A 15,275-nucleotide genomic window follows, 5' to 3' on the forward strand; every position below is an offset into this window, starting at 1 on the left:
CAAGGTGATGAGGAGGGAAAACTTAACACACGCGGGTGTCATATTCACTGCGATACACAAAACCAAAACTGAATCCAACTACATCAACTAGAGTAACTGCTGATGCATCTGATAAGTAGATACTGGCATAGCAGCTCGCTCAGGTGTCATTACAAAGAAATCATTATTTTCTTTGCCAAGAATAAAACCGCTGTGCCAAAAAGGAAAAAACCAAACACCTGCCTTAACCAACATTTACTAGTAGACATCATAAAAAGTCGGTACTAAAATTAGGTGGAAGCAAAAAAATAAATAAAACTGAATTATACTAAATATTTAAAAAACAAAACATGAAAACATAATGAAAACTTCGACAACAACAAAAAAAAAGAAAAAAAAAAAAGTTGTGGGAGTTCTTACTGCTGCAACAGCTGCTGCTCCTCCTTGCAGTGATGTCACAGAGGTTATCATCAGGTTCATGTCTGGCTGAGCATCCTCTGGATGTGGAGGGGAATTTACTGTGCAGCCTCCTTTCTGGCTAGCAGACCCTAATGTAGTGACACTGGCTATCCTGATCTCAGAATCTGGCTCAGTGCTACTGAGTGCACCTGGGGAGTGGGATGCAGATGTGCCTTCAGGAGGCACCGGTGTGGACGAGGATGTGTCTCTCTGTTCAGAGTCCTCCTCGTCATCAATGACAATAGGCTCGGTTGTTGTGGTTGGAGGCTTCGGAGGTGCTGCTGCTGTAGATGCGTTGGAAGACGCAGGAGAGCCGGGGGTCTTTGCTGCTGTGGACGTGTCTACAGTTGCCACAGCAGCTGCCAGCTCTGGGCAGTCTGTGCTGGGCGTGTCTTGGGAGAGGGTTGTGGCAGAAGGCTGGGGAGCTTCCTCCCCTACAAGAACCACATCATCATCATTGTCCTCTGTGCCACCCTCCTTTGTGGCTCCATCTTCCGTTACCATGGAAACTGCCTCACTAGACTCTTCGGAAGGAGGCGTGGGGTTTTGCTGGGGAGAGGGAGTGGCATCCATGGGCTCCACCCGCTCCCCTACATCTTCTGCCACGACAGGGTTTGGTTCCGACTCCCCGTCCATCACAAAGGCAACCACCTGACAACGCACACAAAAAGCCAGTTAGGAAACAGCTATGCAAAGTTGGCGTTACTAATTAGTTTAATGACGTCTGACAGCATTACAGGTAGTTCAGGTGTCCCTAGACGCAAGCTTCCCCCACACAGCCAACTGATGCCCTACAGCTGTAATAGTCATTGTTACAATCACCACCCTGCCTGTCTTTACTGGCTTGCTTTTGGCAGTTATATTTAATGGCTACTTCACCATTCACAACATCTAATAAAAAGAAAAAAGTCCAACCAGATTTTCCCTTCTGTGGGGCATTTTAGGTGAGCTCACTCTTTGAAACGCCCACCTAAATGTCAACCACTTCCAGATGTGAGGCCTTCATTTCACAAATACAGCCATAACTTTGATGCTCTGCTTACATCCACAGCAAAATTGGATGCCTTGCTGATGCTGGGGCAGTGATGTGAATGTTTCCGCTGTGTTACTTCATTTAGGTCAAGAATGTCTGTGAGCACATTTGCCATCAAGATGGAAAAACTGCTACTCCAAGAAAACATAAAATAGAATAAAATAACTGCAAGAACACAAAAATTAATGACAAAAACCATTTCAATCAATAATGGACCTGGTTAAGACTTTCCGTTAACTGGGTTTTCCTCAACAATGACTCACATTGCTCCTGAAAGAGCAGGTCAAGGAGTTCATTTCAGAGCTCTTCAGCTGTACTAAACACAGAGGTTCAAATTTATCGATCAGTCTAACAATATGATAACTCCTATGACTTTTCTCTCCACTGAGATTCATTAACAATTAGGGCTGCCACAAACGATTATTTTGATAGTCGACTAGTCACCGATTATTTTTGCGATTAGTCGACTAATCAGATCATGCATCCATTGGATGTACAGCATACAGCTTATTGCACCAGCATGCATCTGCTCTTATATAACTATCATTAGCTTACAGCTTTAAGTGTTTAAGGTATGTGCTAACTAAAAATAAAGACAAGATGATAGTTTATTAAATTTTAATGAAATTTGCAGATTGTTTCGGTGAAGTTTAATAAACTCCTTGCTATCTAAAATATAACGGGACACCGGAGTATATTCTCGAGCATCTCACACTTCTGATAATCAGCTGTCTGCTTGACGTTTATTCAGCTGTGTAAAAACTATAACTTTAATCTCAGCCAAACCGATTTACTCAGGAACAAATAAAATACTAAAAAAAAAGCCAAACAATAACATTTTTAAGTTATCTAAGTGACTTATATATGTTTAACCTGAGTAGCGAAAGACGGCGGTGGGTTTGAAAACGATTTGCCGGAGTCTGGTGTTCTCACGGGCTCTAGTGAGCCTTGCCCCCGGCTAGCTATCGAGCTAGTGGGTAACAGACGTCTCCGAAAACGTCGGAGCGCTTTTGAAAATATGTGGTGTCTTGATAAACTGAGCAGATGTTTACACAGTTACATTCTCGCTTGAAAATATGTTAAACGTTTATTTTGTGACCCAGAAAGAATAATAAGAATAATATTAAAACTAACTAGCTGCTGCCATTGTTGGAAACTGAGCTAGGCCGCGCTATGAATTCTGGGACAGAGCTACTTCTTCTTCTTCGGGGTTTAACGTCAGCTGGCATCCTTGTACATGCAGTGCTGCCATCTTCTGTTTCAGTCCGTTATTACACTCTTAAATTCTACTTATTCCTGCGTCTTTTGTGATCTTACAAAGCTTCAAACGACGCGTCGACTATTAAATCAGTCGTCAACGACTTTGATAGTCGACGTAATCGTGACTAGTCGACTAATCGTGGCAGCCCTATTAACAATCTGTTCATAGTTTAACAAAGCATGTAAACAGAGCCGTCTTTCTTGGTCTTAATCTACTACATTTTTTTCCCTAATGATTCTAATACTGTCAGAAGAGTATTTAAATGATAGGGATGTAGGCCGGTGAAGGGCTTTGTTCTCTACAGATAAACCTCTCTGGTTGCATTTACCACAAGAAAGCGGGAATCTAATGTTCAACACATGCAACGGCAGAGGTGACGTCTCCATGGGTGAGCATATGTGCCTGCCCAGCAACGGGGGCCCCTCCTCCTCACCATCACGCCTCTTCCTTTCATCCTCTTCTTCTCTCTTCCCGTTCCCTTAAGCTCCTTACCCAACTACAGGCAACTCTACTCCTCGTTTTCACCTGCTGCCTTTCACGTCTCTCCCGCCCTCCCTGCTTCTTACGCCTGTGTATCACTCAACACAGCTACTCTCTTGTTGTCCTTGGCAACCAGCGAAGCTACACCTTGGTTGCCGTGGTGATGGTAAAGCCCACCACCACCACAGGGACTTGTTTTGTGCACTACATCTGGGTGCTCTTGAGTTGACCAACACAACGTTTAAATGGTTGTGCGGTTCATCTATGTGTCTCGTAAACTAAACGGCAGTGATGTACGTACACGTAGTGTAAAAACGTACAAACAAGTTAATTCGTTAACCATCTTACCCGATCCAAAAGAGAAGAAATAGGACAGAAAATGGAGTGATCTGAACGAGTGCCACATTCTGAATCAAATAATATTCAAGGCACTTTTGGGGAAGTCAGCACTCTGTTGATCCCTCTCTGTCAAAATCTCCTTTTCATGTAACACAGCAGTGAGGGTGGCTGTAAGCCACATATCACATCACTGCTGACAGCTGCAGCATACACACACACACACACACACACACACTCGCTCATAGACACACTTCTATGGTGACAATGATCTTTGTAGCTCTGCTAATTACGCCAACAGTCGCCCAGAAGAGGAAGCGCCTGAAAGCACCTGAACACACGATCTGAGTTGTAAAAGAGCTACAGAGAAAGCCAGACATCACTGTGGTGGCCATTTTGGTCTCAGCACTGTGGGGCGCATCAAATAAAACTCGCAGTACACAAGCATCTTTAAGGATGCAGGTAAATGACTTGGTTATTACAGTACATATGAAGAGAACTTTAGCTGTTGCCTCGTTAGCTTAATGAACAAACTGGTTTAGCAAGACTTCAGCATGAGCAGATTCGGCCCATATATATTTACTCTGGTTTTCCAGATTTTAAGCCCAGTATCAGAAATAGCAAAGGTGCTTAGCTGTGTGACAAGGTCACCCTGACCTCCAAACATGCACCTAAAAACCAGTGACATCTCACAGCTTTGTATAGAAAACATGTGCCCCTAATTACCGCTTTAACTGTTTGAATGGATCCAGATCAATATAGGCCTTTTAACACCAATACTGATTTTAAAATCTGATATATCAGTCAAGAGTTTTCTTTCAGACACATGAAACATAAATATTTGTTATGAGAGTTAAACTTGCTTCATTGTATACCTCTCTGATGGAAAAACTATGCAACATGAACACTCATGACATGGTTAAAGAGTGGTTTTATCTCCAGTTATAAATACCAGTACAGATGTATTGATAAATCACCAATATCCAATTTTTAAATATTGGCACTGAAAACTCTTTCATTGCTGTGTGGCTTTTTTCCTTGTTATTTCATGTCAGCTTAAGGTGACAAAAGGTCATAAATATACCGCAAATGTTGAATTAGTTTTTAACAACGATTCACGGGTGCTCTCAACTTGGAGAGCAAGAGGTCTAGTATGGGCTCAAAATGTGGTCATAAATATTTTGTACTTGTAAAAAAGATTTGTATGTGTAAAAAAGATTTGTGTGCGTAAAAAGAATTTGTGTGTGCATAAAAAAAGATTTGTATGTGTAAAAAGAATTTGTGTGTGTGTAAAAAAAGATTTGTGTGTGCGTCAAAAAGATTTGTGTGTGCGTAAAAAAGATTTGTGTGTGGACTTAGAAAAAAAACCCCTGCAAGTTACAAGTACGAATTTTGACCCTATTTTTCTTCCTTTCATCTGATTGGTCAATGTCATGTCAATCACAAATGTAACAATTCAATCAGAGAACAGATGGGTTTGGCTGTTGGAGGGGCGCTTTTTTTGAACTGCAGGTCTTTGAAGGGAATAAATGCCCTTTTACATGCCAACCCAGCGTTTTCCTTCATCACCACGAAGGAAAACAGTCTGTGGTCGTCCGAGTTTGGTGATTTTTGTGTCACAGGTCTACGTGTTTAATACAGCGACTTCCACAGCCTTTTCAACAGCGCTGCGGACCGCGGGGTGGGGGCGGGCAGTGTTTTGGAAATGACAGTCTTCATTACAAAGCTTTCTTCGTTATGAATTAGCATACATGATTTTATTGAACATTTGAAGAACCAGCAAAAAAAACAAAAACTCTTGTAGAGGACATAAAGTCAGAGATAGAAAAGACAAGGAGCAGGTGCATCTAGTACAGGTAGAGCTGCTGCAAAAACCCACAGAGCCCAGCAGCCAGCGTAACAAATTCTGGATCCTTTGCTTTTAGTTAGCAGTTAGCATTAGCAGCACATCCTGCGTCTGATGTGAAAGGACTTTTATGCTGCGCACTGTGACTCACAGCAATGGTCCTGGGTCAGCCCTGACTTTGTGTTAAACTAATCCTAAAGTAATAATGGTATTTCTAACCACTGATATAGCACAACTTTATCCTTTCAACAGCTACTGAAAGTTAGGGGACCTAACTGCTATCGGATATTTATATAGAGATCCTCCAGCTTCAAACTGTATCACCCTTCAAGAACCTGCAGTTCAAAAAAGCGCCCCTCCGACAGCCAAACCCATCTGTTCTCTGATTGGATTGTTACATTTGTGATTGACATGACATTGACCAATCAGATGAAAGGAAGAAAAATAGGGTCAAAATTCGTACTTGTAACTTGCAGGGTTTTTTTTTCTAAGTCCACACACAAATCTTTTTGACGCACACACAAATCTTTTTGACGCACACACAAATCTTTTTGACGCACACACAAATCTTTTTGACGCACACACAAATCTTTTTTACACACACACAAATCTTTTTTACAAGTACAAAATATTTATGACCACATTTTGAGCCCATAGTGTAGATTCAACAAAAGGCATGGTTCATTCTTACAAACAGTAAGACACTGTTAAGCGAAGACCTGAGACCTAAGAGGCCACCGCAGACAACGTGTGTATGTTCGGAAGTGGACCGAACATTAGGAAGAAAAAATATTATAATTAAATAAATAAAACAACAAAACTCACAAACTCTGTGGCCTTGTTAAGAAAAAACACCTTTTAAATAAGTGTTTGGCACAGGGGTGGAGTCATTAACGCTTTAACATGTTATGTTTTCAGGTTGTGTCACTTTTCACACAGTTTTTCAGTCAACATACCAGCTCCTTGGCTTTAATGTTCCCACAGGACAGCTGTGAAGTAACGCACTCCATTTGGACATAACTTCCAAAGTTTGTGGCTGCAGTTATGTCCCGCCCAAGAGACAGACAAAAGCAAAACTAAACAACTTCCAAACTGCAGACTTCTGGTTGGCAAAAGTGCTTCTGGTGCTTTTTTTGTTCATATATCTATTGCAGTGATGGAGCTTATCCCAGCCATTAAAAGGCTGTTGTGGGCTGCAACTAAAGATTATTTTGGTAGTTAACTATTCTGCCAATTTTTCCTCCATTAGTCAATAACTACTTCAATAACTCCTCTCTGCTTCCTGTGGGCAAACCTCCTATTCTAGGCTCCAGTGCCACATCTGCTCAAGTCTGCCCACCTGTGAATATCACCATGTAATCTCATCCCATAGGAAATTAAAATAATGACCCAGGAAACATGAATTTGAAAATAATCAAATGTCTGTTTAATATTACTCAAACCATCAGAATAAAAATCAAATAAATAGGAAATATTAAGTCACATAAATTCAAGTGTTAGTAGTACTTAAAATAAAGAAAATTTCAAATAGGAAACTAAAAAAGGCTTCTGTCCATAAGTTGAAGTAAAGCTTCAAATGAAATCAAAAATATTTTATTTTCCATTCCAAAATAACAAGTTTCCAAAGTTTCCAGATGATTCAGTTCATGAATTCATGATTGCAGTGAACATCCTCTGGAGTAAGGCTTTCTCTTATCCTTGAGATGATGTTCCCAGCTGCTGATAACCATGCTAAAGATGACTCTGTCATGACTTTAGCCATTTGAAAGGTGCATGAGCCTCTTTACAGGACAAACTCATCTATACACCTGTGCTTAATACTAGTAAAACAGAATTAGAAAAGACCGTTACTAATCACAAATTTGGTTATATATTTTATATAGAAATATATAAAAACTAGGAGGCAGTGTAGCTACTCCGGATTAATGGTTTGATATTGCATTTGACTCATTAGTTAACAAAACTAAAAAGGTGTTTGCTTAGCAAGTATCATCCTGAGAGGTTTTCAACAGGCAAGCTAACATAAATATTACTATTCAGACATTATCATAAACAAGGTATCAATGCGGCGCCCTGACTTAACTCTCTAAAACTGACACGTCAGCTCTGGATGGGTTTTAAATGCGTTTTAAATGCTTTTGCGTTGCATTAATGCTGTCGTGGAAGGAAAGCTCTGCTTTCCAGTCTGCATTCAACTTTGTTTTCTTTGAAATGCTTTCACATTTTTTAATAAAATCCGTTTCCATTTTCTTCCATCCTCCCGTTTTGTGGGTCGCACTACGTTCTTCTTCTCCATTAGTTCTGACTCCAGTCTCGACAGACAATAGAGGCGTTACTGCCCCCATATGTTCCTGTAGTTGATTGCAGTTACAAAAACGCATTTACGTGGTATTAGTACACGACGCGTTGACAATAAAAGTCAGCAATTATGCCGACAAATCACTGCAGGCCTACTTGCTATCTGGTTTGCTGGCGTTGCACAAGAGGCTGTTCAGCAGTGTAAATTTGTAGAATTCCAATTATAGCGTTTGGGCATGCATGTCACGAATGGAACCGGGTCACCAGTTCTTACTCATGATGTGACTACTGATAGAAGTAACAGTGTACAATGCTATAAGCCTGCTCCGTTTCAACCAAATGCTAATCTCTGTAATAAGATTTGCATTTGGTTGAATTCATGTGCAGAAAAAGTAGGAAAAGGGAAGAGGACTACTGGGTGTTTGAAGCTTTCTGATATCCATTTGTAGTGAACGTAGGAACCCCTGGTACTGGGTATTAGCTGGCTACACCAGAAGCCCCCCTCCCCCAAAGATTGGTTGCTGCTTCAAGTGGCCCAATTAGCAGACGTGTTATTGAGTTAAACAATTGATCAAATGCTCCAAAACTGATTGGACAAAGAATTACGATAAAGAAGTACGATGACACAAAATATACAAGAAGGATCCAAAAGCTGCATAAGACAAAGATGTAAAATTTTCTCAAATGAGTTAGTCCTCTGACCTTTACCCATCTCAGCCGGCTGTTAACATACTGAAGATGAAAATTATTTGAGGAAGGCCAAAATAACAGAAGCTACTGAAGGTGGTTGTAGTTTAGGCCCAGAAAAGCTTATTATCAATAAGAAGCCCACTAATAGATGTACAAATGAAAGGGTGGCATTGGCTGGAAGACACAATGTGATTTCTGATCAGGGACATATCACAAGGGTCACCAAACCAGTGACCAGACTCAAGAACACATCGATGAAATTAAGATCAACCTGTACTAGAATGATGGCAGATAAAAGTAGTGAGAAGCCACGGAACAGATGACAATCTGAAGTGAAAAATGGTGGAAGCAGTGTAATGTAAGAGCATGCACGGCTTTCAGTAGCAATGTGTGACCAGTCTTCCCTGAAGATGTGACAGAACACAGAAGCAGCCAGATGACTTTTACTGGGATACAGTGCTGCTCAGATTCAGCCAAATTCAGTAAAGTTGATGGATAGTGCTTCACAGTAACACTCTCCAATGACCCAAGACATACTAAGAAAGCTGGAGTTATGGATGTGGAATATTCTGTAATAACCAATTCATTCACCTGATGTCAACCCAATCAAGCTGTACTTCACTTGCTGTAGACAAAACTAAAGGTGGAAAGCTCTACAAACAAACAGGAACTAAAGACAGCTGCAGCAAAGGCCATGACAGAGGAGGAGGAAACTCCTCGTTTGGTGATGGCTCCAGAATTCAGGTGGTTTCTCTCTGCAAAGGATACTCAAAGTATCAAACATGAAACCCATCTGTGGGATTATGTTTAAAGGGAACCCCGACTATTATGACAAGTTACTCTAAATATGTTACAAATTATTTTTGTTATTCATTAAATCTTTGATGTTTAAAACTATTTTGGAGCCGTGGGAGTAGCCATGTTTTTTCGCACACAAAGCATTCTGGGACGATAACGTGTATTGGTTGTCGGTAGTATAGGTGCTTTCGTTCAGCTAACCTGTTTTGGTTTTTAAAGTATGGCAACCGTATTAATTAACTTGCCTATTAGTGACCTGGTTACAACTTGGTAGACCAGCACTATCCGGCCTTTTAGTCTGACGTTATTAGCCATATCTGAGCCCAAACTCCGCTGCAAAAGTCAAAGGATCACTGCAGCATTACTAAGAGTTGAAGAGTTGAAAAACTGTTTTATTTTGTTCATCTGTAATAAAATGATCAGTGTGGCTGCTCTGCCAGGTGTAACAATTACGTGGCATCCATGAAAATGGGATTTATGACATTTAACTGAGTTAGAAGTTAGCAGGGAGTTAGCTGGCTAGCTTCCATCTAAATATAATATACCATGTTCTGACAGAGATTTATTATCAAATTAAAACGTACAGCTCTGCTATCACTTCCAACATAAATGATGACAGGAAAGTAAACAGCAGTGACGTTTGTAGAGTTACTGAAGTTGGGCTAGCTGGTATATAATGATGTGCTACGCGATCGCTAGCACGACAAGCTATGTTAGCATAACATAAACAGTAAAGCTGGAGGACGAACGCTAACGAATGGAAGACTTTTTTCCACTCGATAAAAGTTAATATGAGGGTTCCCAATGGTTAGGGGCAAATGCAATCGCATGGCAGGATCCTGTAAATGGACCAAACGTCAGTCAGGAGAACCACTGAGATAATCCATCCACAATATAAGGGCTGGGCTAGTTACATCGTAAGGGTTTAAAAACTGAGCTTTAAAATGATTAGCGGTAATAAAAACCGTGAGAAGCCGACAGTGATCACTGACTGTTTTTAGGAGATTGTTGAGATTAAATCGAACAAGATACAAAGCATTAAAACATGTTAAAAACACAGTCTTATTAAATGCAGACTACTTTGGGCCCGCAAGCAGGATTCATAATGTTATCACTTAAAGACCGGATACCGGTCATGGAGGCTAACAAGTGCTGCCCAAAGAACATCTGGATTAAGACATACGGCTTCAAAAGGTTTTGGTGCTTTACAACAAACGCTCTCAGTCGCCGTTGCCATTGGCAAGCACTAGCCACATAGACACCAGTAGTCTTCCCTCACTCTCTCGTCCTCGTGTGACGCATTGTTTTCATCTTCATCTAAACTAAGTGGTGGTTGACTATTTTCATTCTCTCTCTCGGTTTGCTCTGGTTCAAACTGGAAAGGCTGAACAGAAGCCATTTCCAGTGCGCTGCTAACTGAACTGGATGCGGTGCAACCGTATGACCTCACTACCCAGAGTGCATTGAGAAATAAATAACAATGGCAACCTACTGGTAAATCGGTTTTATATAAAATGTGCTTAAAAGGAAAACATTTGGTGTATTTTAATACCACATATGTTTTATTGAAAGCACAGTACATATTTTAGTGCAAACATGTCTTAATAGCCGGGGTTTCCTTTAATTTTCCACTTACATTTGAGCCAGAGAAAATGTGTTGGGCTTCTGTCACGTTGTAAGGAAAGACTAGTCATCCATTGCTACTGGGAGCCATGCATGCTCATAGAATACCCTGCCTCTACCACATTTTACATCGGCAACACATCTCTATGAAAGTTTAATTATTAAATTTGGTCAAATATTAAGGGCCTCAACAGTATATTGGTGCTGAAATTAAAAAAATGTTTGACCTGATTTTCAAATAAAGTTAATTTAACTATCGTTTTCAATTCTCTTAGCACCATATCCAGCACGTGAGACACATGGTCGTGATGTGAAGTCAAGCAGTGCGCTCACGTTAAGTTTCCAACTAAGTCAGGAAATCGGCTGCAGGATAATTAACAAAGACTGACCCCATCCCATGTCTTCCCAAGATTTTTAAGCAGATTAGCAGCAAAAAACCCAAAACAAAACAAAAAAAACCAAATATTTTCTTTTGCCAAATTTCTTCATAACTAAAAAGTGACAAAATGAATAATAATTTTTGAAAAAAGTTAAAACATTCCCGCTACAAATTCTCAGTCTGCTGTGATGCTTTCAAATGCCCAGTTTTTTTTCCAGCCAGACTGCTATTTTGCGTTACAAATGACTAAAGCGATTTCATGCTTATTTAAACTGTACTTCTTCATTGCAGGTGTTTTCCAAGCAGAGAGAAGACGAAGAAAAAAATTCAATATGCAAAAATGGGCTGCATATCTGTCCTATACTTTCTATCAAAGTACAAAGACTCTCTGATAACTGTATGCTTGGTAGAGAAACATAGGAGTTCACATTGCAAACTCAGCAGTCATTATATCAGAGGTGTATATGTTTGCTGCTAATAAAGAGCAGCTTCACTGTAGAGCACTAGTGCCGAATAAGGAACACTTACTTGCTGTGACCATGTGACAGGAAGTACAAGGCAAAACAGAATGACATTCAAGATCAATACAATGTGCTTGACTGTTCAAAAGAAGGATTGAATTCCAAGTCACTGGCTTACTATAATTAGGTTCTTCCTTTAGAAGCGACAACCCAAGCTAATGTATACAAACACAACCTGCGCTAAGGCAATAACATATGTCCGTAACCATGGTGTTAACTGGAGTCCAAATACTAGCCAGGAGACCCAAAGGAACCCATTCCCCATTTGCAAGACCTCCCAAAAGCAAAGCAAAGCTGAGCTGCAGATAGATGCTTCATGCTTTTCTGGCCTGATATTCCACCAACAGAGAAATCTATGTGCAAAGCAACTCAATAGTGCTCTGAGGGGGGGGGGGAATAGCCTGGTCTAGACTCAGTTCAGACTGCAATGCAGAGCTACGAGACAGCCTGCATTCACGTGGATGAGATGAAAACGAGGACCCAGCATTAATGAGCTCTGACATGCAACCTTGACTCCCAACGTCAACACCAGGTGAACGGAGAGGTGGGATGGCGCTGTGGCCGAGCCTGCCTCCATGCAACACACACACACCTCAACAAGACTAGCAGTTTAAATCAACGCCTGCGCCACATCACCACCCCACAGAGGTGCTCATCTACCTTTCCAACTGCATCAGTTTGCGCATGAAGCCACAGAAGTTGACATTTTTCCCCGTCTCTCCCCCCCCCAGCAGGTCACAAGGTGGAGATGTGAAAGCTGTTTGCGCCACTATTTGCGCAGACAACAGCCGATTAATAAAATATTCAAATTAAACGCCTGGGATTATTATATAAGACTTATGTCACTGAGAAGTGATGCGTAATGCGCAGCCATCAGAGCATCCCCAAGCCAGCTGATGGGCTAAAAAACACAGAACACAAAATCAAATGGTCCATTCCGGTTACCTGAATGCAAAACTAAACCCTGCTATACACAGCTGTAGAGACCTCCTGTGAATTATTAGAAAACACCCAATGAAGGACAGGCTGTACGAAGCCTTCGGGGGCCGCCGGAGTCCCACTGGTCGTGCCCTTGATTATCAACACCGCTTGGAAGGACCACCACAGCACAAAATCCGGCCCATGCTCCCGGCTACAGCGGTGACTATCACTCGACCCCGATATAGCTTCCATTTCTCTTCCCCGGCATTGATATTTAACAAACTTGGCAATAAAAAGCAGATCCAAAACTTTGATCAGTGAGAATAAACGGAACCAGCACTACCTGAGCTGCGCAGCTCTTCCATAAATAACCCGGGAAAAAGGAGAGGCTAGACTGGCTTCCAAGTTGGGGTCCAGGAGAAACGTGGTTCAGGGTGTTCCGTTCCGCTCCCTCCCCTGCCCCTTCCTGCCGCAAACAGCCATTGGATTAGCGGCAGATCGAGGGGAGGAGAGCAGACACAGACTGCGCCATTGTTAAAATACCAACAAAAATCATCGCAACTTACTCGCATATAACAGATTAAAATAGAAGCAAATGTTTCTCAAGATAGGCTAATGCAGTGTGCCATTGACAAGCACAGTCCCCAACACCTAAAAAAAGGAAAAAGAAAACGTGTTTCCCCCCTTCCACAACCCCTGTTCTTGTCCAGATTATCTGCTCTATAGGCGCACACATGCCCGTGCCAGCGAAACAGACCCGGGTTTTGAATAAAAAGCCCGATTTCTGCGATACCTGTGACGATGGGGGTTTTAATTGGAAAGTTACCCTACGCGGAGTCCACCCTGGCGCAATCACTGGCAAAATATACTCGGCAACCGCAAGGGGCGCCCTACTCTCATATATCACATGAACTGGCTTCATTTGTGTCATGCGGTGGTAAACAAGACCCGGAGAAATTCCCTTACCGTGTTTTACGTGAGCATCCTGTGAGTTACCTAAACTGTAACTAGGTATGAACCCATTACTATAACAACCAGAGCAATTTTGTCCCCACCCCCCCCCCCCCACCACACACACACACACACCTCCCTCCTCCCCCAGCGGAAAACAGCACTGCCTGCCGTCCGCCATTAGCCAACTGAACAATACTGAAGACTAGAGGCGGCAGTAGCTACAGCACGCAGAGACGGAGAGGACCAAATCTGTTAAAATTAACTGTTTATTCATCCCTTAATGAGTCTTCACGCCCCAGTGTGAGTACCGAGAAACTCCCCGGGCATCCGGCTAACCCCCCCGCACAAGTTACCCAAACTTTGGCCAATTAGGCGTAAAAGTAGAATACGAAAAACGTCTGTGAAATTCGCTTACCGGAGTAGAGCTCAAAACGGTGTAGCGCCACTTTTGTGCCTTGACATTAATCCGCGGAAGCGCGTGCGCACAAGTTTATATCCAAGATCATCTACTGAGCAGAGTACTCACTACGCAGAGCACTCACTACGCGTCAACGGCACGTTCACTCTCGTACAAAAACAGATATGAATTTCTGAGAACTCATTTATGGTTTGTGTTTACCTGCAACATATCTATTCACAGTTCTCAGTGAGAGGGGATTCGGAGGAGTGATTTTATTAAGTCAGTAATTGTTACTCTGTGGACTCATGATAAATGTGAGGGAGGGTATACAGCCGAATGTTGTCTATTATAATGCTGTTGTTTTTGTTTTTTCATCTTTATTACAGAATGTCCTTCCATCATAGTCCATTGTGATGCAGCAAGTAGGCTGTTGGGGCATCCTTCAATTTTGGACAGAATATGTAAGCTGCTCTGAAATGTAAATCTCAGGATGTTAACATACCTGTGGAAAGCATTTTAAAAAGGCCAAACGATTTTTTGTTCGGCACATTTTCAACACTGAAAATGGACATAAACTGAAACTACAGGTAAACAATTGCTGGTAAAACCTCAAATAAGACTACAAATTGCATAATTTGTCCCGTGCAAATCACCCCTTAGTTTTTGCCCCGCTGTTAAGCTTCACAGCTAGCCGTTTATGTAATTATAAATTTTATATTCAATCGGTCTGAATCTGTAATTTTCATTATTAACAGTTATTACGTTTTATATTGAGGTTAGTCTCCGATATCTAAAACACAGGTGAGTAGAAATTAACGGCTGAAATAAAAATGATACACCGTGAGGAGCTCAAACTTCCTAAAAAACAAAACAAAACAACTACTTCCTCTTATTTTTATTGTAACCGGAAGTAAATACGGAGTGAGAGCTCTTCTACGATTCACCCTCTTTTCTTTTCCTCCTGCGCCTGCGCAGGAGTTCCAATCAGTGGCTGCATTGCAAGCAATTAAAAATCCACTAAGATGCTGGCACCTTATCCTCGATAGATATCATGTATCCCAGGTCAAGTGTGGCCAGTCCTGCTAGAAATGCACCTGAGTTATTCTTGATTTTTTATTTTTTATTTTGGGTCCCCTTTCTCGAAGCTTAACAAGCTGCATTGAAGTACACAGCTCGGATCCAATCAGGAGCAAGGATCCGGGTTGAGAGAGTTCATGTTCTCAGCTGTGTCGGCTCAACATGGGTTTCCTCTCTTAATTTCACCCAGAGACTCACCAGAAACCAAACAGCGGCGGGA

At 41.6% G+C, this 15,275-nt stretch overlaps 1 protein-coding gene across 3 annotated transcripts in view; it reads right to left on the reverse strand.

Moving 5' to 3' along the window:
- zmym2 (zinc finger, MYM-type 2) overlaps nucleotides 1–14,079 on the reverse strand; it is a 33,915-nt gene extending 19,836 nt beyond the window's left edge. Inside the window, exons 1-2 of one of the 3 annotated variants that reach the window (XM_084908929.1) lie at nucleotides 13,994–14,079; nucleotides 400–1,089 (exon numbers count right to left, since the gene is read on the reverse strand). In XM_084908929.1, coding sequence (XP_084765055.1) covers nucleotides 400–1,074 — 675 coding nt within the window. In that variant the 5' untranslated portion in view covers nucleotides 1,075–1,089; nucleotides 13,994–14,079. Of the gene's footprint in view, nucleotides 1–399; nucleotides 1,090–6,350; nucleotides 6,420–12,967; nucleotides 13,500–13,993 lie in introns of those variants that run through there. The other 2 variants (XM_084908930.1, XM_084908931.1) reach the window with 2 other exon arrangements.
- Nucleotides 14,080–15,275: the final 1,196 nt, after the last annotated feature.

Source organism: Perissodus microlepis, chromosome 16, assembly GCF_051167445.1.
Source record: "Perissodus microlepis isolate ML-2025 ecotype Zambia chromosome 16, ASM5116744v1, whole genome shotgun sequence".
Taxonomy (NCBI): domain Eukaryota; kingdom Metazoa; phylum Chordata; class Actinopteri; order Cichliformes; family Cichlidae; genus Perissodus; species Perissodus microlepis.